At 43.0% G+C, this 20,937-nt stretch overlaps 1 protein-coding gene across 1 annotated transcript in view; it reads left to right on the plus strand.

The window, feature by feature from the left end:
- Nucleotides 1–20,937, plus strand: part of hspg2 (heparan sulfate proteoglycan 2) — a 524,258-nt gene that overhangs the window by 414,448 nt on the left and 88,873 nt on the right. The window contains exons 63-69 of the mRNA XM_078558280.1: nt 5,412–5,541; nt 6,907–7,047; nt 12,882–13,016; nt 14,351–14,532; nt 17,150–17,345; nt 18,953–19,132; nt 20,538–20,798. Coding sequence (XP_078414406.1) covers nt 5,412–5,541; nt 6,907–7,047; nt 12,882–13,016; nt 14,351–14,532; nt 17,150–17,345; nt 18,953–19,132; nt 20,538–20,798 — 1,225 coding nt within the window. The remainder of the gene's footprint in view (nt 1–5,411; nt 5,542–6,906; nt 7,048–12,881; nt 13,017–14,350; nt 14,533–17,149; nt 17,346–18,952; nt 19,133–20,537; nt 20,799–20,937) is intronic.

Raw genomic sequence — 20,937 nt, forward strand, 5'->3', positions numbered from 1 at the left:
AGGTGAACACGAAGACACCTAGAGAAAGAATTCCACTGGACACAGGCGAATGAAGGCTTTGCCACTAATGGTGGGGTATAGAGAGGGGTGGAGGAACAGAAGGCCAGAGTACAAAGAGTGAATCATTAGAACGTGGCTATAGGGTTGCCAAAGTTAGGGACTGGCGTTGGGAGTGATACTCAGTGGTCTAAAGGTAAGGACAAGTGTTTTAAGTTGACCATTTTTGGAGGGGGGAGGATGAGAATCAGTGAGACTAGCAAATGTGGAAGGGGGTTGGGTGGATGAGGGAAATGACGTTTTGAGCAGGTCGGGAGTTTACAATGACTTGCTGAGAGGATGTTGGAATAGTGTGGAAGTGACAAAGGCCACCTACCTTTGGATTGCAGTTGAAGACCTCATTCCTAAAGTTGACAGCTTTATTCTTTCACTTGAGATTTATGAGAAATTACACAGGACTCTCAAATTCTTAATGATGTAATTTGTATCTCCAAGATATATTCTAAACTACCACTCCCACACAATCTAAAGTTAGCTGTACAGTGCAAGTACTACGCCAATAATGTTACAGGTGATAATCAAATATACAACCACCAATGAGTGATCCGGCATTGTTGATTCAGGTCCTCCCAGTGAGATGACAAAGTCACCACCTTTAGGCTACAGCAATGAGGTTTCCTTAACAGCCACTTTTTATATGTTTTCTTCAATAGCAGACAGGATTTTACACTGACAGGAGCTCACTGTCGAACAAAAGTCTTCTGTGACATAAATTAACCAAAGAAACATCAAATTCTTTGTTTGAACTGTGGAATTCGAGCCCACCCAACAACATTACCCATCCTCCACAACCCTCTAGGACTTTCGCACACTCTTCATCAGAGCTAAAGAAAAATAGAAATGAAGTGAAATATAAGCTGTTTGAGGGGGGTGGGACAGTGCTAGGTGGAGGCAAAGAAGAGATTGCCAAAGATGTCATAAACAAAAGGACAAATGGGTGTTGACGGTGGTGATATTAGCTAAAGGATGTGCTAATGGTGACATTAAGGGTAGAAAGCAGGACGAGCAAGTGACAGATGGCCCTAGTTTCTTTAGTTCTGTTGAAGAGTCATATGGACTCAAAACGTTAACTCTGTCTTCCTCTCCACAGATGCTGTCAGACCTGCTGAGCTTTTCCAGCTATTTTTGTTTTTATTTCAGATTTCCAGCATCCACAGTATTTTGCTTTTATGCTGGAATAAAATTTGGTCAAGTTTTTAAATTTACTTAAGTTATTATCAAACCTGCATTCTTAAATGGAGGAGGTGGTGGCAGGGTATGTCAGAGAGTTGGAAGGTTCTGATGATGGATAGGATGTGGAGTTTAAAGCTCAGCTCCTGGTTAACTGGGATTTCGAGCTGGCAAACAGTTTGTTTCCAGGAAGAATTGGTTTTCAAAGGGAGATTAAAACGTACTATGTACAATGTAGCAATTTAAATGTAGTAAAGTGGCAGCATTATTTTAGATCTAATTAAATTGCCTATCTTTAAAAACTTCTACAGTTTTTTCCCTAGCTTATGTGTGTCGCTTTGACTGTGCTGAAGTACAGCAATCTTTCAGCGTGCTCTTGAGAAAATGTCACCCTTTTTTAAACAAAAAACTTTTTCCCTTTTTATGCCCAAAATGTCAACTAGCACCAGATTCAGTTTGCTAGCATTTGTCACCGTACAGAAAAAGGGGAAATTACAAATATTTATATACTAAAGAATAAAGACTGTGTCACTAATTACCCCCTCCCTGGCCTGGTGTAAAAACATTGGTATCGATACAACAGAAATGTCATATTTGGGTAGTTACATCAGCTGTATATTAGCCTGAAGAAGAATGTCTATCTTGGGAAACGCTAATAACAGTCGATACACAGAAATTAATGATTGTACAACTTTTTAGTTTGTTGGGTTTCTTTGTGCAAAGAAACTTAGTGTCGTTCAACTTAAAACTGTTTGATAATCTTCACCTTTCTCTTCTGTTCGGGTCAATGACTCCGCCTGGGGTATGTGGCTCCATGTCAGCCCTCAGTTTTCTGTCCCAGTGGCATTCTTTCTGGTGTTAGCATGAGTCATTACTGTTTACCAGCTGTTCAACAGTGAGTGGGAACCTCATAGCAACCAGGACAGGGAGCCCTTTGTCTTCTGCTATCATTTGTAGTTGTGACCAGGTTGGTTAATCGATTACAGGCCCCCAGTCGAATCATTGGGCCCTCATGGTTTGTTTGGCTAAGACCCAGGCCATGTGATTTATTTATTCACAAAAAGACTATTGTAATTATTAAAATTTTTGTTTCTTTAAAAAAACAAAATGAGTGAAAATGCTCCTTTAATTTAAGGTTTGTTTCTGATTTGATTCTTAATACACAAGAGCTAAAAGCTGGAGGCTAGGTTTCCCATGAAAACCACTTTAAACTGAGCATCAGTCGTGAGCCAATTCCTATTATCAACCTGCATACATTATCTCAGGAGTTACCAGGAGTGGGAATGAAGCTGGTTTCTGCTCCCAGTTGAGCAGCTAACACGAGGAACCCTCAAATTCGCAGGGCACATACTGCAGACCAGTCTCTAATGCAGCCTGGAGCCCTCTGGGAGTTGCCCACTGGTCCGACCTGTGGCCAGAGGAACTGACCTCACATGGTGGATTGATCTCCAGAATATTGGGCAGCAGTAGCTACTAAAGGGCCGAAGGCTGTTGTTCTCGTGCCAACACTTTTTTAATGGCTCAATACTATGGGGCACAGAGGCCCCATCGAAACAATTGCTCTAGAGAGGCAAAAGAATTGAGCATTTGAAAGGCTGGGTGGCCATTTGGAAGGAAAGTCTACCCAGGAAGAAGATTTAATCTTTTTAGTTTCACGTGCCTTGCTTATACCACCCATTCCTCGCCTGCATTGGGCACCTAGAGCAATGGCACTTCAGGCAGTTATGGAAAGATGTTTATTCAGTGTAGAAACTGGGGCATTGATGAACCTTGATAGTCTGTGCACAGCTTCAAGTGCCTTACATAGAGGCATGTGGAATGTGTATTTGAAGGTGCAGTAGGCCTCAGGCCTTTGTGCCTGATAATAGAGGCCACTTGACTTGCTCCCACCAGTGACCGTTTAGTAATATAAATCCTCATCTTCCCTACCTTGCCTAGCGGCACATGAGACAATCTTTCCCTTTCGCTGCTTTTACAAGTAGCAGTTTATGCTCTCAGTTGTTTCCATACCGGAGCCCGATTTTACCTGGACAGGTCATTAGTCTGACTCTCAACCTCCCAGAGGACTAGATGCATACGGGGATAAAGACAGATAGTAAGAGTTTCTATAGCTATTTAAAAAGAAAAGTATTAACAAAGTGAGTATTGGTCCTAAGAAAGTGAGTCTGGGGAATTAGTAATGGAAAATAAGGAAATGGCAGATGAATTGAATGGGTATTTTGCATTGGTCTTCACTATAGAGGATACAAGTAACATCCCAGAAATATCTGCAAATCAAGAAATGGAAGGGAGGGAGGAACTGAAAAAAATTATAATCACTAGGGAAGCGGTACTGAACAAATTGTTGGAGCTGTTGGCCGACAAGTCCCCGGGTCCTGATGGACTTCACCCTAAGGTCTTAAAAGAAGTGGCTAGTGGGATAGTTGATGTGTTGGTTTTAATTTTCCAAAACTCCCTAGATTCGGGAAAGGTCCTGTTAGATTGGAAATGACGAATGTAACTCCTTTATTCAGAAAAAGGAGGGAGACACAAAGCAGGAAACTACAGGCCAGTTAGCTTAACATTTGTCACAGGGAAATGTTAAAAGCTATTATTAAAGACGTTATAGCAGGACACTTAGAAAAATTCAAAGTAATCAAGGAGAATCAACATGGTTTTGTGAAAGGGAAATCATGTTTAATCAATTTATTGGAGTTCTTTGAAGAAGTCACACATGCTGTGGATAAAGAGGAACTGGTGGATGTACTGTATTTAGATTTCCAGAAGGCATTTGATAAAGTGCCACATCAAAGGTTATTGCAGAAAATAAAAGCTCTGGTGTAGGGGGTAACATATTGGCATGGATAGAAGATTGGCTGGCTAACAAGAAGTAAAGGGTAGGCATAAATGGGTCATTTTCTGGTTGACAAGATGTAATGAGTGATGTGCCACAGGGATCAGTTTTGGGGCCTCAACTATTTATAATTTATATAAATGACTTGGATGAATGGATCGAATGTATGTGGTGCTAAATTTGCTGATGACACAAAGATAGGTAGGAAAGTAAGTTGTGAAGAGGACATAAACAGGCTACAAAGAGATATAGGTAGGTTAAGTGAGGGGGAAATATTTGGCAAATGGAGTGTAATGTGGGAAAATGTGAAATTGTCCATTTTGGCTGGAAGAATAAAAAAGCATATTACCTAAATGGTGAGAGATTGCAGACCTCTGAGATGCAAAGGGATCTGGATGTCCTAGTGTTTTTCTTTCGTTTATAGGATGTGGGCATCGCTGGCTAGGCCAGCATTTATTGCCCATCCCCAATTGCTCTTGAGAAGGTGGTGGTGAGCTGCCTTCTTGAACCGCTGCAGTCCTAGTGCATGAATCGCAAAAGGCTAGTATGCAGGTACAGCAAATAATTAGGAAAGCTTATTGTTTATTGCAAGGGGAATTGAATACAAAAGTAGGGAGGTTATGCTTCAGTTATACGGGGCATTGGTGAGACCACATCTGAAATACTGTGTACAGTACTGGTCTCCTTATTTAAGGAAGGATGTAAATGCGTTGGAAGCAGTTCAGAGGTTTACTAGACTAATACCGGGAATGGGCAGGCTGCCTTGTGAGGAAAGGGTGGACAGGTTAGGCTTGTATCCACAGGAGTTTAGAAGAGTAAGGAGTGACTTGATTGAAATGTATAAGGTCCTGAGGGGTCTTGACAGGGTGGATGTGGAAGGGATGTTTCCTCTTGTGGGAAATCTAGAACTCGGGGTCATGTTTAAAAATAAGGGGTCACCCATATAAGACAGAGAAGAGGACAAATTTTCTCTCTGAGGGTAATGAGCCTGGAACACTCTTCTTCAAAAGGTGAAGGAAGCAGAGTCTTTGAATATTTTTAAGGCAGAGCTAGATAACTTCTTGATACGGAAGGGGGTGAAAGGTTATCAGGAGTAGGTGGGAATGTGCAGTTGAGGTTAGAATCAGATTAGCCACGATCGTACTAAATGGCAGAGCAGGCTCGAGGGGCCGAGTGGCCTACTCCTGCTCCTAATTCATATTTTTGTATGTAATCACTACACTCCCATTGGATGTCAACACAATATCCAGAGAATCTCACCTCCGCTTCATGGCAGCTGTGTTAGGCGTAGCAATGCTAAAAGCAATAGTTTAAGTGACAAAAACTTGAAATTTTTCTGTTGATGTCCTAGGTGGAGGGCCCTGTGCTGAGAATCCTGCAGGTGTCTCGGGCTGACGATGGTGATTATATCTGCCGAGCTGAAAACATCTTCGGAATGCAACAACTTAAATTCTCGGTCTCAGTCACCTCCACAGTATCCAGTGCGTAAACCCAGTCGTTCTTGTTATTTAAGAAATGTTCAATTATGGATGGAAGCAAACAGAATTTTCATTTCTATAGTGCCCTTCATAACCTCAGGACTTCTCAAAGCCATTCAAAGCACCTAAGTAATTTTGCAGTGTAGTCACTGTTATAGTGTAGGGATTGGTTCATAACTTACATGAAAGCTTTTTGGAACAAAGTACAAATACTCATTATATGGAGAGTTTTATAACATGACAGATTTACCGGAGGACTGGGTTAAAACTAAGATTGATTTTAACCTTGGAGTAAGTAAGTGAGGTTTTGGTTAATATTTGAAGATCCTTGAAGACTGGAATCTTTGATAAAATGTTCGAAAAAAGACTGAAGCTAAAGTCAGAAAATTATATCTAGTTGGTCTACCATCTCTAATGGGGAAAAGGCTTCAAAACATTTTATTGAATATAATTAGTGCTCAGCTGGAGAGAACACAGGCCATAGTTACCAGTGGCTTAGTGGTTAGCACTCTTGCCTCTGAGTCAGAAGGTTATGAGTTCAAGTTGCACTCCAGCAGCTTGAGTACACAATCTAGGCTGTCACTTTGAGAAAGTGCTGCACTGTCAGAGGTGCTGTCTTTAAGATGAGGCATTAAACCGAGGCCCCATCTGCCCCCTCACATGGATGTAAAGGTTCCATGCCACTACCCTAAAAAGAGTGAGAGAGATTTCCCCAGTGTCTGAGCCAATGTTGTGATGTTCGAAACTATGAACAGTTTTGATCGAGCAAATAAGGACAAACTGTTTATGCCGACAGAGCATCTGAAAACAGGACGCTTATTTAAGGTGATTTCCGAAGGAGCTAGAGGTGACATGAGGAAATGTTTTTTTTACTCAGTGAGTTGGTGTGATCTGGAGTGCACTGCCTGAAAGGATGCTGAATGCTGATTCAAAAGGAAATTGATAAATACTTGAAACATAAACTTTACAACACCAAAAGGAAAGAGCAGGGAATAGGATTAATTGGAAAACTCTACCAAAGAACCTGCACCAGTCCAATGGGGCCAGATGACCTCCATTTGTCTTGCATCATTCTATGATCTTAAGATATTGATCCCTAACCAACATCGCTGAAGCAAAACAAATAATCTGCTCAATTATCACGTTGCTGTTTGTGGGATTTTAATAATGGCTGCTTTTCCCTACATTACAACACAATGTAATTAGTTGTAAAGTGTTTTAGGTTGTGAAAGGTACTTTACAAATGCAAGCTCTTACTTGTACATGCACGTTGGCATGATATTTAATGAGTTTATTGTTTTAAAAAATCTGTTTGTTCCCTTGTTTGTTACCTTATAATTAATTTTAACCTTTTGTATTGTGCTGTAGGGGATCTGATACCAATTATTAATACTGGGCCACAGGATGTTACTGTAATCCAGGGCAATGATGCATCCTTCAGTTGTCAAGTTGTTGAGGGAGCTCAGCCATTCAGCGTAGAGTGGAAAACACCTAATGAACCACAACAAGGTACACTGCAATGGGATTTACAGCCCCTTTTTGTAATATGCTGATACCTAAAGGCAGCGTTGAGCTTGTCAACAGTTTGTACTTTTTATGACAAAAACAAAAATACCTGGAAAAACTCAGCAGGTCTGGCAGCATCTGCGGAGAGGAACACAGTTAACGTTTCGAGTCCGAATGACCCTTCAACAGAACTAAGTAAAAATAAAAGAGAAGTGAAATATAAACTGGTTTAAGGGGGGGTGGGACAAGTAGAGCTGGATAGAGGGCCAGTGATAGGTGGAGATAACCAAAAGATGTCACAGACAAAAGGTCAAAGAGGTGTTGGAGGTGGTGATATTATCTAAGGAATGTGCTAATTAAGGGTAGAAAGCAGGACAAGCAAGGTACAGATAGCCCTAGTGGGGGTGGGGTGAAGGAATCAAAAAAGGCTAAAAGGTAGAGATAAAACAATGGATGGAAATACATTTAAAAATAATGGAAATAGGTGGGAAAAGAAAAATCTACATAAATTATTGAAAAAAAAAGGGGGAGATCAGAAAGGGGGTGGGGATGGAGGAGAGAGTTCATGATCTAAAATTGTTGAACTCAATATTCAGCCCGGAAGGCTGTAAAGTGCCTAGTCGGAAGATGAAGTGCTGTTCCTCCAGTTTGCGTTGAGCTTCACTGGAACAATGCAGCAAGCCAAGGACGGACATGTAGGCATGAGAGCAGGGTGGAGTGTTGAAATGGCAAGCGACAGGGAGGTCTGGGTAATGCTTGTGGATAGACCGAAGGTGTTCTGCAAAGCGGTCACCCAATCTGCGTTTGGTGTCTCCAATGTAGAGGAAACCGCATTGGGAGCAACGAATGCAGTAGACTAAATTTAGGGAAGTGCAAGTGAAATGCTGCTTCACTTGAAAGGAGTGTTTGGGCCCTTGGACGGTGAGGAGAGGGGAAGTAAAGGGGCAGGTGTTGCACCTTCTGCAGTTGCATGGGAAGGTTCCGTGGGAGGGGGTTGAGGTGTAGGGGGTGATGGAGGAGTGGACCAGGGTGTCCCGGAGGGAATGATCCCTACAGAATGCCACCAGGGGGAGTGAAGGGAAGATGTGTTTGGTGGTGGCATCATGCTGGAGTTGGCGGAAATGACGGAGGATGATCCTTTGAATGCGGAGGCTTGGTGGGGTGATAAGTGAGGACAAGGAGGACCCTATCATGTTTCTGGGAGGGAAAGGAAGGTGTGAGGGCAGATGCGTAGGAGATAGACCGGACACGGTTGAGGGCCCTGTCAACCACCGTGGGTGGAAAACCTCGGTTAAGGAAGAAGGAAGACATGTCAGAAGAACTGTTTTTGAAAGTGGCATCATCAGAACAGATGCGATGGACGCAAAGGAACTGAGAGAATGTGATGGAGTCCTTACAGGAAGCGGGGTGTGAGGAGCTGTAGTCGAGGTAGCTGTGGGAGTCGGTAGGCTTGTAATGGATATTGGTGGACAGTGTATCACCAGAAATTGAGACAGAGAGGTCAAGGAAGGGAAGGGAAGTGTCAGAGATGGACCATGTGAAAATGATGGAGGGGTGGAAATTGGAAGCAAAATTAATAAATTTTTCCAGATCCAGACGAGAGCATGAAGCAGCACCGAAGTAATCATCGATGTACCGGAGAAAGAGTTGTGGGAGGGGGCCGGAGTAGGACTGGAACAAGGAATGTTCCACATACCCCATAAAGAGACAGGCATAGCTGGGGCCCATGCGGGTCCCCGTAGCCACACCTTTTATTTGGAGGAAGTGAGAGGAGTTTAAGGAGAAATTGTTCAGTATGAGAACAAGTTCAACCAGACGGAGGAGAGTACTGGTGGATGGGGATTGTTCGGGCCTCCGTTCGAGGAAGAAGTGGAGAGCCATCAAACCATCCCCGTGGGGGATGGAGGTGTAGAGGGGTTGGACATCCATGGTGAACAGGAGGCGGTTGGGGCCAGGGAACTGGAAATTGTTGATATGATGTAGGGTGTCAGAGGAATCACGGATGTAGGTGGGAAGGGACTGGACAAGGGGAGAGAGAATGGAGTCAAGATATCAAGAAATTAGTTCCATAGGGCAGGAACAGGCTGACATGATCGGTCTGCCAGGACAGTCCTGTTTGTGGATTTTGGGTAGAAGGTAGAAGCGGGCTGTCCGAGGTTGGGAGACTATCAGGTTGGAAGCTGTGGAAGGAAGATCTCCAGAGGAGATGAGGTCAGTAACAGTCCTGGAAACAATGGCTTGATGTTCAGTGATGGGGTCATGGTCCAGGGGGAGGTAGGAGGAAGTGTCTGCAAGATGACGCTCAGCCTCTGCGAGGTAGAGGTCACTGCGCCAGACAGCAACAGCACCACCCTTGTCAGCGGGTTTGATGACAATGTCAGGGTTGGACCTGAGAGAACGGAGTGCAGCAAGTTCAGAGAGAGACAGGTTAGAGTGGGTGAGAGGAGCAGAGAAATTGAGATGACTAATGTCACGCCAACAGTTCTCAATGAAAAGATCAAGAGAAGGTAACAATCCAGAGGGAGGGGTCCAGATGGAGGAAGAATATTGGAGGTGGGTAAAAGCATCCATTGATCGGGGAGAGGACTCCTGCCCAAAGAAGTGAGCATGGAGACGAAGGCGGCGGAAGAAGAGTTCAGCATCGTGCCGAGCCCGAAATTCATTGAGATGAGGGCGTAAGGATATGAAACAGTCCTTTGCTGAGCACTGAACGTTCAGCATCTGAGGGGAAGGTCAGGGGGTATGGTCAATACACGGCCGTGGCTGAGATTGGAAGATGAGATGGGGACAGAGGGACAGGCAGGGTTGGAGGGTCCTGGATGGGTGTTGGTGTCGATGAGTTGTTAGAGCTTGCGTTCCTTTGCACCTGAAAAAAAGAGACAAAGTTTCTTGTTGAGGCGTCGGATGAGACGAAGAATAAAATGAAACTGGGGGCACACGCAGCTTTGAAAAAGGGTGCGGCGGTGCTGCTGGAGGGAGAGGTCGAGTGTGTTCATATGGCGGCGCATGGCACTGAGTGTAGATCTCAGAATGCGACGAGAACAGCAGTCCGAGGAGCGTTGTATGTCCTGGAGATACCTGTAATCCTGGGTGGATTCAAAACATGAGGGATGGAACTTCAGTTGAAATCCACGTGGGGTAAGTCGGAGACGGAGACTGTCACTGAGGAAGGAAATATGGCTGTGAAAGCGGGTTTTAGTAAACACCTTGTCAAACACCAGGAGAGAAATGGAACGCAGTGAAGGTGAACAAGGCAAAAGAGAGATACGAAAATCCTGACGGAGAGAAGTGCAATACTTCTTCAAGGTAGGCATTCCTTGAAGAGAAGTGGCAGTCAATTAAACACTAAGATAAATGACATTGCCTGGAATGTGTTTTTATGGGGGCTTCATGAATGGCCATTTCATGAGGGTCTTTTTTATATAATGTTATATGATTTTTATATAATGTCGTAAAAAGCATGACCCATTTGCTGTCAATAACAGAGTTGCTGTTTCATGTATGGTAAGCACACTGGTTATTTGAGGCAACCACAGGGGTCCAGTGAGTAACTCTCACTTCAAATTACTACTGCACGTATCAGCCATGGAGCCACACATGGGGCAGGATTTTCCCGTCGGCGAGCAGGGGGCAGGGCTCGCTCGTCGACGCATAAAATGACGCAGGATGATGTCGGGCGAAACTCCTGATGTCACCCCGCCCCATTTAAATTTTCAGGAAAGCTGGGACGCAACAAAATCAGCTGCGCGCCCACCGACCTGTCAATGGCCAATTGAGGCCATTGACAGATCAATTAAAGTAATCAGTGGACCTGCCCGTCCAACCTTAAGGTTGATGGGTCGGCCAGGAGCCCTGGCAGGAAGTAGAAAAAACATGAAACCTCATCCACCGGCGGGATGAGGTTTCATGTAGGATTTTAAAAATTTTAATAAAATTGTTATGGAAATTATGAACATGTCCCAACTCATGTGACATTGTCACATGAGGGGACATGTAAGGGCATTTTTAAAAAATATCTTTAATATTGTTGACAGTAGAGCCGACCTCCCTGAGGCAACACTTAGCCTCAGGGAGATGTGCGCTCTTTCGTGCGCATGTGTGAAAGAGCACACTCTTGATTTTAGGGATCCCCCCCTGCCCACACAGGGAGCGCATAGCGCTTCCCTGCGGACGTCATGCTGGGCGGGCCTTAATTGGTCCGCCCACGTAAAATGGCAGCCGTGCCTCCAATCGGGGACACCGATCGGAAGCATGCCCGCCCATCAACTCTCTTCCCCCCCCCCCAACAGGGGGAAAACTCTGTCCATGGAGTTCAGCTGCAGAGGTTGAGGCAAAGCTGAGTGATCTCTGCAAACAGCTTCAGTGTGGAAGGGCAAGTGAGGGGTTTGTGATATTTTGCTGAGTCCTGTCAGTGTGACATTCATGCAGAACCTTAGCACAGTCACCACGGTGTACAGTGAGCCAGGGAACAGTATGAGTGGGTTGAAGTTCCAGAGTGCTGAGTCCAAGCAGCGTCTCCCATGATTAGTACAGGATAGATCACAGAAATCCATCAACAGGAACAATTAATGGACTTCAAACAGAACACTTTGAAATGTAAACTGTTTAACATTAGACCCAACATGTCCACATTAAGTGGTGGGGATTATACTTTCCTTGTTCTCTTTATGGTATCTTTAGCCACATAATGTACTACGCAAGGAGAGTTGGTTTGTAAACTGTCTCAAGCCCTGCCTCTAAGCGGCTTCTAATAGGTGCACAAGATCAACTACTGGTCCATAGAATTTCCTCTCTTGTTCACTGCCCCATGAAGGTATTCCAACTGAGTGATGAACTTCTTAATGTGCATGTTTACAGAAATGTATTGTGTCCATGCTTGAACTCTGCCAGTCTGAAGTTTTATCTGCCTCTGTGTGAACTCATGACTGTAAACTGGCATAAATGTGGGTCACATTGCAACATCACCAAATGACCCAGAGTCTGAAGGAGAGTCATACAGACTCAAAACGTGAACTCTGTTTCTCTCTCCACAGGTGCTGCCAAACCTGCTGAGTTTTTCCAGCATTCTGTTTTAATTTCACCCAGAGTCCATGTTCTCTGCCTATTCTGTCTATCAAATTTAATGCCAGAATTTTATTTATTTAGGAGGAATCACTTATTTAATTATGTTTTAGTTGAGAAAAACACTGTCTTATTATTTGAAAGTTAATACTCACTTTGGTCGCCGCCTGGGCAAACTTAATTGCCAAGTATTTCTTCAAGTTTGCAACATGGTAAATGAGGGAACAGGATGCGGCATGAATTTTAATCATTGCTTCGTCAATAAGATGCCTGTGGTTTGTATTTGGGATGTTCCACTGAACTTTAACAAGGTATTGGATTTTGAGAGTTTTAGCACTCTGCGCCCCAAGGTACTAAAGGCAGCATAGGGTGAAGTGTTGAGTCTCTGTTTGTAAAAGCCTAGAGAAGGACTCTAGAGTTCACCATTTCAATTAATGTCTAGACATATTTATTTTTTGAATGAAATATCTAAAGGCTGGGTGCTGCTATGTTTATTAAGTTTTATATTGTTCCCAATAAAACCTTGTCATTCCTGGATATATCCTAGCTTCAAACAACACCCATTTAAAAATACTGATAGCAAATTTATAGTAGTATATATGGAACAATGAAAGCATCAATAAACTGTTAACAAAATGACAATTGTTACTTACCTTCACTGCTCAAGACTTATATGTCAGTCTCTGCAGTGAAGGCATTTGTGTAGCAAGCACAGAACATTTCTAACTATTGCAATAGGACTTTCAGCAGCTTTATCTGCTCATCTCCTGTTTCAGACAATGTGAAGATCAGCAGTGCTGGCTCTGTGATTACAATCACTCGAGCTCGTCAACGTGATCAAGGCCAGTACAAGTGTGTGGCTCATAATCGGTTTGGATCAGCATCCAGCATAATGACTCTGATCGTACAAGGTACAAAGTTATAAAGCAGCAATGCTTTTAAGCTCATCTCTATAAGTATCATTTCCCAGCTATCACTGCATTATGTCACCTGTCCAGATATGACCATTGGTCAGTTCTCAATGTTTCTCTCTCCTGGTGAGATGATCCGTGTTTTTGTGGATTTTTTCCAAAGGTTACTGGGCTGAGTGCACTATTCATGTTATGACCACTTCTTCCTTCCTTTTGTGCCTTATCAAAGAATGTTTGGCATTTTATTGACATTTCCTCTCTCCACATGACCATGGTATTTATCCTCATCTCTCTCTGAATTATCTTTCCACACTTAACTCTCCCACCTAAAGTAAATCATTCCTGTTTCAGTTCAATATGATCCTAGTGGTTGCCTTAAGTTCTTTAATTCAAAACTAAAGTTACGTTTCAGCAAAGCCCAAACCAGCCTAATATGTCTTAACTCATATGTCTTAACTTAATATGTGGAACTGCCCACATTGTGGCCTTAAGTGTCAGCTTTGCCTCAGTGGGTGGCAGACTCACCTCTGAGTCAGAAAGTTGTGGGTTCAAACTTTGCACCAGGACATGAGCACGTCATCCTATTTGCCACACCAATGCAGCACTGCACTGTCAGAGGTTCCTCTTTTGGATGAGATGGTAAATTCGGAACCCTGCCTGCCCTCTCAGGTGGGTGTAAAAGATCCCACTGCACCCTACAAAGAAGAACAGTGGAGTATTCCCAGGGTTTTTGCCACCATTATCCATCACCCATTACCACTAAAACAGTTAAGTTGGTCATTTATCGCGTGGCTGTTTGTGGGATCTTGCTGTGCGCCAATTGATTGCCACATTTTCCTACATGACGGCAGTGACTACATTTCAAAAAGTAACTTATTGGCTGTGAAGCCCTTTGGGATATCCTGAGGGCATGAGAGACACTATATAAAAATTTCTCTCCTTGGTTGTCAGTTCAGGGTCTGACTTCTCACCCGGAGCTCGATATTAGTGACTGTCTATTCAGAGCAATGAGACATTTATTTTGGCCACAGGAATGGCAATGGGTGTTCATCTAATTGTGCCTTAAAATCGTAGCCAGTTGCTTATCTAACTTGCTATTTCAATAAGTGCTCAGTGAATTGAGGGAAGATTTACAGACAGAAGAAACATGTCCGCGCTTTGCGTCTTTTTCATTTAAACAAAAGCTTAGGGAACAGTCATTCCCTGGTTCATTGCCCGGGAATCTGGCGTAGCCTTCCTGGATTGTGCAAAGTAATCCATCACACTAGTGCTCATCCTTCAATCTACGTGTGTGTCTGATCAATGGAAGTTTGTTTTTCCTTCTTTGCCACCAGGACCTCCCACTGTATCCGTCTCCCCGAGAGGTCCAGTCAGACTGGGTGTGGGCAATTCTATCAGTCTGGAATGTATAGGCATGGGGGAGCCCCGGCCTGCAATCAGCTGGAGTCGGGTTCGTGGCAGGCAAAGGAATAACATGGGGAGGCAGCTGCCTAGGGAAGGCGATCCCATCCTGACGGTGAGTAAATATTGGCACTCATTGTCCCTTCTCCCAACATTGTGAGGAATTTAAATCAGAGAGCAGATTGGTCGTAGGACATCTTAGTTGTGATAAAGTCAAAGTGCCCAATGTGGTGATGGCTCCCTTAGGTTATAGCCCAAATGGTGTCAATTATTTAGTTTCTTCATTCTGGCCATATGGGCTTTACTGGCAGGTCATTGTTGCCCATTCCTAGGGGCCCTGAGAAGGTGGAGATGTTGTCTTCTTGAACCAGAGCACTCCATGGTGCTGGTGGTATGAAGTTCCAGCATTTTAACCCAGCGATAATGTTATCACCGCGTTTGCTGTGGCTTTGCTCCATTTTCTCATTCAGTAATAGTTTTGAGAAGTAGAATCTGCAATTGTTGCACTGCTACCCTTTCAGTGAAGGGCAATGCCCTGGGTGAGCAATGAACTTACTTAGGGAGCTGTGAGTGAACTAAACTCAGCCTTGTGCTACATTCCAAACTTTAGTTAGCATGCGCATAAAATATATGATCCAGAGGTTAATTGTTTCCAGGCCAGAACATCTGGGGTAGAATCTTACCTATGCTGGGCGGGAGCAGGTGGGAGAGGGCGCGGAGCCGATCGCCGCCCGCAATCAGCTATACACCGCCATTTTACGTGGGCCTGCACAGCACTACCTGTGTGGGTGGGGGGAGGAGGGAGAGGTGGGGCCTGCGCTCTTTCACGCATGCGCGCAAAAGAGTGCAGCACTCTCCCTGGGGCAACTCCATGCCTCAGGGAGATTAAGTACATAATAAGTTTTTAAATAATTAAGTAAAAAATTATTTAAACATGTCCCCTCATGTGACAATGTCACATGAGCTGGGACATGCTTGTGAAGTCAAGAAAATTTATTTATTTATTTTATGCAAGCTTCAGGAAACCTCATCCTGCCCGTGGATGAGGTTTCCTGAAAAATGCGAAGGCCGCTTGGGCTCTTCGCCTGCCCACCAACCTTAAGATTGGACAAACAGCGTTGTTAATAGGGTAAATTGCTTTCTTAAGGGGCCAAAATATCGAAATGATGTGCGAAGGCATCAGGATGCACGCCCAATGTCATTGCACGTCATTTTACATGTTGGGCCCACCCCCGCACGCCAATGGCAATATTCTGCCCCGGTAACATTTATTTATAATTTATAAATTAAGGAGAGTTATGAAATCAACAAGCTTGGGCTAATATGCAGATGTTCACGCACCTTCATCTCACACACACAACAAATGCTGTTGCATGTCCTTCTCTAGATTATGCAGAGCCCCAAGAACTGGCACAATATAGGTAAACAGATTAGTGCTTTTGTGCTGCTTTCCATAATAGATTAACATCTCAGTACCCTCAGGGAGGGTGTTACACAAGGAATTTATAAACTGTTTGCGTATATAGCCCTCTTTTCTGACCCTTCAGTTAAGACAAGTGCAGTAGAAGATTCCAGCTTTTTTTTCCAGTTCATTTCTTTGAATTATGAAGATTTCTTTGAAATAAGAAATCAGATGAATGTTAACAATATTGATATAGAATTACAGCACAGAAATAGGCCATTCAGCCCAACTAATGCCAGTGTTTATGCTCCCCACAAATTTCCACCCACTCTAACTGCATCCATATCTATTTGTTTATCATTCTACTCCTTTCTGTGTCAATGGGCAGAATTTTATGGGCCTGTCACTGCAGAGATGTGGCCGTAAAATGCAGCGAGCCTTTCAAAAGTCGATTGACTTCGGCGAGGCTGGAAATTTCCGCTGCCAAGAGGGGCCATAAAATTCTACTCCATGTTCTTATCTAGCTTCCCCTTAAAGGCATCAACAGCACCTGAAGATTCAGAACAGATCTAAGCTGTTTCCCTACACTTCTGTCAACATAATGACCCTCGAGTCTAGCATTACTCAGCTGCATGACATACATAAATGCCGTTTCCAGACAGATGCATGTGTTTAACTTTATCCAAAGGAAACGATTATCAAGTGCAAAATGCAGGAACTGATGTCACTTTAAAATCCGTATCGAACCGAATATTGATATATTTTTAAAATCTTAAATTTACATGCATTTCCTGACTACAAAATCTTATTTCCTCTTTGCCATGTTCTTATCATGTTTTTGTGTTGACGTTTTCCTGTTATAACGTTCCCTATCTACATTCAGAATGGAAACTGCCCAGGCAAATTTAATGTGCTGTAATTACACCATCCCATCATTGATGGCGCTGCTGTGCCTTGATTTTATGTCTCCCAGCTCCTCAACCGACATTACAGTAAATGTCTATAAAATCAAAGTATGACATAATAATATGCGTAAAATGGGTAGTGAATGAAGTTAGCACAGTCTGGTTTAATTAAGCCCCATTCTCTAACCTCTGCTTCAACTGAATTCAGACATCTTGGCCTTTACTCACTGGGAGCCACACCATGGGAGGTCCACAAGCAAAGATTCATTTTCTGTTATTCTATTTTTAATGATTTGTGACATTGCTCCAAGCGGAAATAAAGAGTTTGGCAAACACTTAACACAAAGATTGTGCTTCTTTAACGTATGTCAATATGACCTAGAAAATTTATTAAAGGATAAAATTTATTAAATTTTCTATTTCAGATTACTTCTGCTCGTCTACAGGATTCTGGGACCTACTCCTGTACATCCTCTAATTCGTTTGGCACTAATGAGGCTCAGGTGGAGGTGATAGTCGAGCGTTCAGCCTCCACACCACAGGTTCCTCAGGTTACCTCAGAAGAACCATCATTAACCATTACAGCAGGGCAGGTTGCTACACTGCGCTGCTCAGCTGCAGGTATGTCAGTGATGTCATGATACTGCAGTACGACATTTGGCTTTTCAAATATAATCAATAAGGTTTTATCCTTTCTTCCCTCTCTGGCTTATCTAAGCCCGCCAGACCACTGTTGACAATGTGCCCTACAAATGCATTAGGACGTCACTAAGTTCACTCTTCAAGAGATGAATGTTTAACTTTGATAAGGAAGTTCTTTCCTAAGGCAGTAGCTTAGATAGCTTAATGAAAGAGTTCAAAATTCTTTGCAACAATAAGATGGTATAGCAAGGTAGAAGGTGTAAGGAAGTCAATATTAAGGACTGCCACTTTCAGGTAGACATTTTTACCTATATATGCAGAGCTTCACTATGCTTTTCTTTTCATTATTCTGGCTGGCAAGATCTCATGAATGATTGAAAGATAGATACTTACACCTCCTTACCAATTAAAAAAAAATATCATGGGCCCAATTCCCTACTAATTGTTGCCCACCTCTAATTGCCCTTGAACTGAGTGGCTTGTTAGGCCATTTCAGAAGGCAGTTAAGAGTCAACTACGTTGCATGTGGTCTTTATCTAAAGTGGAATGTGCAGTTGACCAAATCTTATTGCTCTCAAGGGGCGCACACAGGGAGAGTAACCACCGACTGTACCCACAAGCCTGTCTGCAACCACTTGCAAGAATGATGTGAAGAGGCATGTGAGTGTTATTGCAGAGTGTCACAGAGGGGGCAGCCCTCCTCACAAGCATCTCATGCTCGATTGCAATGGCCGTTCAGCAGGAAATCAGGTGCTGAACTTCGCAGACTTGAACATGCACCTAGGGTTTCCTATGTTTGCATTTTATCTTGCTGCTTCTTAACCCTTGGTCAGGATTGTTAATGGGTTGAAATGACTTTAGAGACTCTCCAGAATTCTTGTCACGCTATTCAGAAGTTTGCCATTTTTAATGCCCACGGTTAATGTCCTCCCCAGATCTACCTGAATCTCAACCTGATGTTTGGAAGAATGATACAAACAAGCTTACACTGGCACTTAACACTTCTGTTGGATTTGTACTAGTTTTTAAGCATAGTAGGGAATTGGGCCCATGATATTTTTTTTTAATTGGTAAGGAGGTGTAAGTATCTATCTTTCAATCATTCATGAGATCTGGGCATGTCTGGCAAGGCTATCATTTGTTGCCCATCCTATGAGAACCATTAAGAGCCAACCACATTGCTGTGGGCCTGGAGTCACATGTAGGCCAAAACAGGTTAGGATGGCAGGTTTCCTTCGCTAAAGGACATTAGTGAACCAGATGGGCTTTTACGACAATCGATGACAGTTTCACAGCCACCATTACTGTGACGAGGTTTAAATTCCAGATTTTTTTAAATGAAATTAAAAAAGATTTTACTTTATTAATTGAATTTAAATTCCACCAGTTGCCATGGTGGGATTTGAACCAATGTCAGCAAAGCCTTAGCTTGGGCCTCTGAACTACTAGTCTAGTGACATTACCACTAACCCACCATCTCCTCCAGGCATTAAGCACCCTTGCAGGAACAAAAGAGAATTGAATCTAAAATGTAACAAGTTTCTTTTTTTGGATTACACCTTGATTCTTCTCTTTGTTCTCTCTAGGTTACCCCACTCCGATTATTCAGTGGTCTAAACTGCGAGCCCCACTGCCATGGCAGCACAGGATTGTCAATGGATCTTTATTTATTCCTAACGTAGGACTGCAGGATTCGGGCCAGTACATCTGCAATGCCTCCAATTCTGCTGGATTCGCTGAGTTGTACATACAGCTAGATGTAGAAAGTAAGAGCTGGCTCGCTGGTATTTTTTTCAATATCCTTTGAATGTCAAATGTTCTAGCCTGAACTGTTACTTTTTAGTGGGCGGGTGATATTTTCTGAGTATCTCCTTTGAGGTATTTGGAGACTTTGCACTTGACTCTACTCACTGGAGATGTTTCTGCCAGCAGTGCCTGTGTGATCAGGGATTGGAAAAGATTTGCATTTTTAGATTGCCTTTCAAGACTTCCCCAAGCCCATTACAGCCAATGAAGTACTTCTGAAATATAGTTACTGTTGTAATGCAGGAAATGCAGCGGCCAATTTGTGCACAGCAAGCTCCCACAAACGATGATGACCAGACAATATGCTTTTTGAGATGTTGGTTGAGGGATAGCTATTGGCCAGGATGTCGTATTCACTTAACCACTGATTTACTGCCCACACGATTAGTTTATTGGGAGTTCTGGACATTACAAACCTTTTACCACTTTGAACAAGTTTGTTCCCAATAAAAACATAACAAACATCAAAAGTACCATAATATAAAGACAAAATACTGGAGATGCTGGAAATCTGAAACAAAAACAAAAAGTGCTGGAAAATCTCAGCAGTCCTGACAGCATCTGTGGAGAGAAAGATAAAGTTAACATTTCGAGTCCATATGACTTCTTCAGCTCTGAAGAAGAGTCATACAGACTCGAAACGTTAACTCCGTCTTTCCCTCCACAGATACCATCAAAAGTACCATACTTGACCAATCAAATATGGGAAAGTATTGGATAGCATTGAATAACAACAACCCCATCTTAAACTTCTGGTAATAAGTGTTGAAATAAATAATTCCATTTATTATAACACTTGTATCAAATTTCTCAGAAAGTTCTCGAAGCAATTCATAGGCAAGCAATTCCCTTTGAGAGACATGAATTGTTGTAGACAAGTAAGCAGAAGTTATACACTCAACAACTCCCATAAACAGCAATGAGACAATCAGCTTCTTATGAGAAGAAAATTAGCCAAGGTACCGGAATTCCCTGCTTTTCTTCAGGCAGGACTGATAATTTCAACATCCATCTGAATCTTCTTACTCAGTGTTGAGAGTGCTACGAAATGCATCGATCTGGCATTCATTAATTGTTCAATCATACGGTTTTGGTCTCTTGGATTGAAGCGCACACACACAATTTGTGCATTAAGACCATGTGAATCGCTGAGATGGTGGGACTTGTTACAGGAGAACCTCAATGGAAGGTTGGTAATGGTCAAAGAGGTGTAGAACTAAAGACCTGTGGGCAACTTGACTATGCGACTATCTGCCACAAGTGAACATGGAACCAATCACAATCCTTCATTAGCCATAGCTAATTTCTAATTAAAAAGTTAACATCAAATGTCACATTTCAACACTGCCTTATCTTGTTCCTCAGCCGCACCATATGCCACCTTTAACGTTGAGGTTGTCACCGTAAGGGTGGGCGAGATAATCCGATTGCACTGTCTATCCCAAGGAACTCCTCCAATAAAGTATGAATGGTCTAAGGTAAATGGAAGCTTGCCGAGCCGGGCAGTCATACGCAATGGGTTCCTGCAGATCAACCTAGCCGTTGTATCTGACTCTGGCATGTACCGATGCCTAGTGAAGAACAAAGTTGGCCAAAGTGATGCAATTGCAACAGTAAATGTGAAATGTGAGTATAATGTCTTACTTTGGTTCATTTTCTTCTCATTCTTTTCTCCTCTTCCATTATACTAAACTTCAGAAGCAAATTGATAAATACTTGGAGGAAAATTTGTAGGGCTATGGCTAAAGAGTTGGGGGTGGAGGAC

This window comes from Cetorhinus maximus, chromosome 15 (assembly GCF_964194155.1).
Source record: "Cetorhinus maximus chromosome 15, sCetMax3.hap1.1, whole genome shotgun sequence".
In the NCBI taxonomy this organism is placed as follows: domain Eukaryota; kingdom Metazoa; phylum Chordata; class Chondrichthyes; order Lamniformes; family Cetorhinidae; genus Cetorhinus; species Cetorhinus maximus.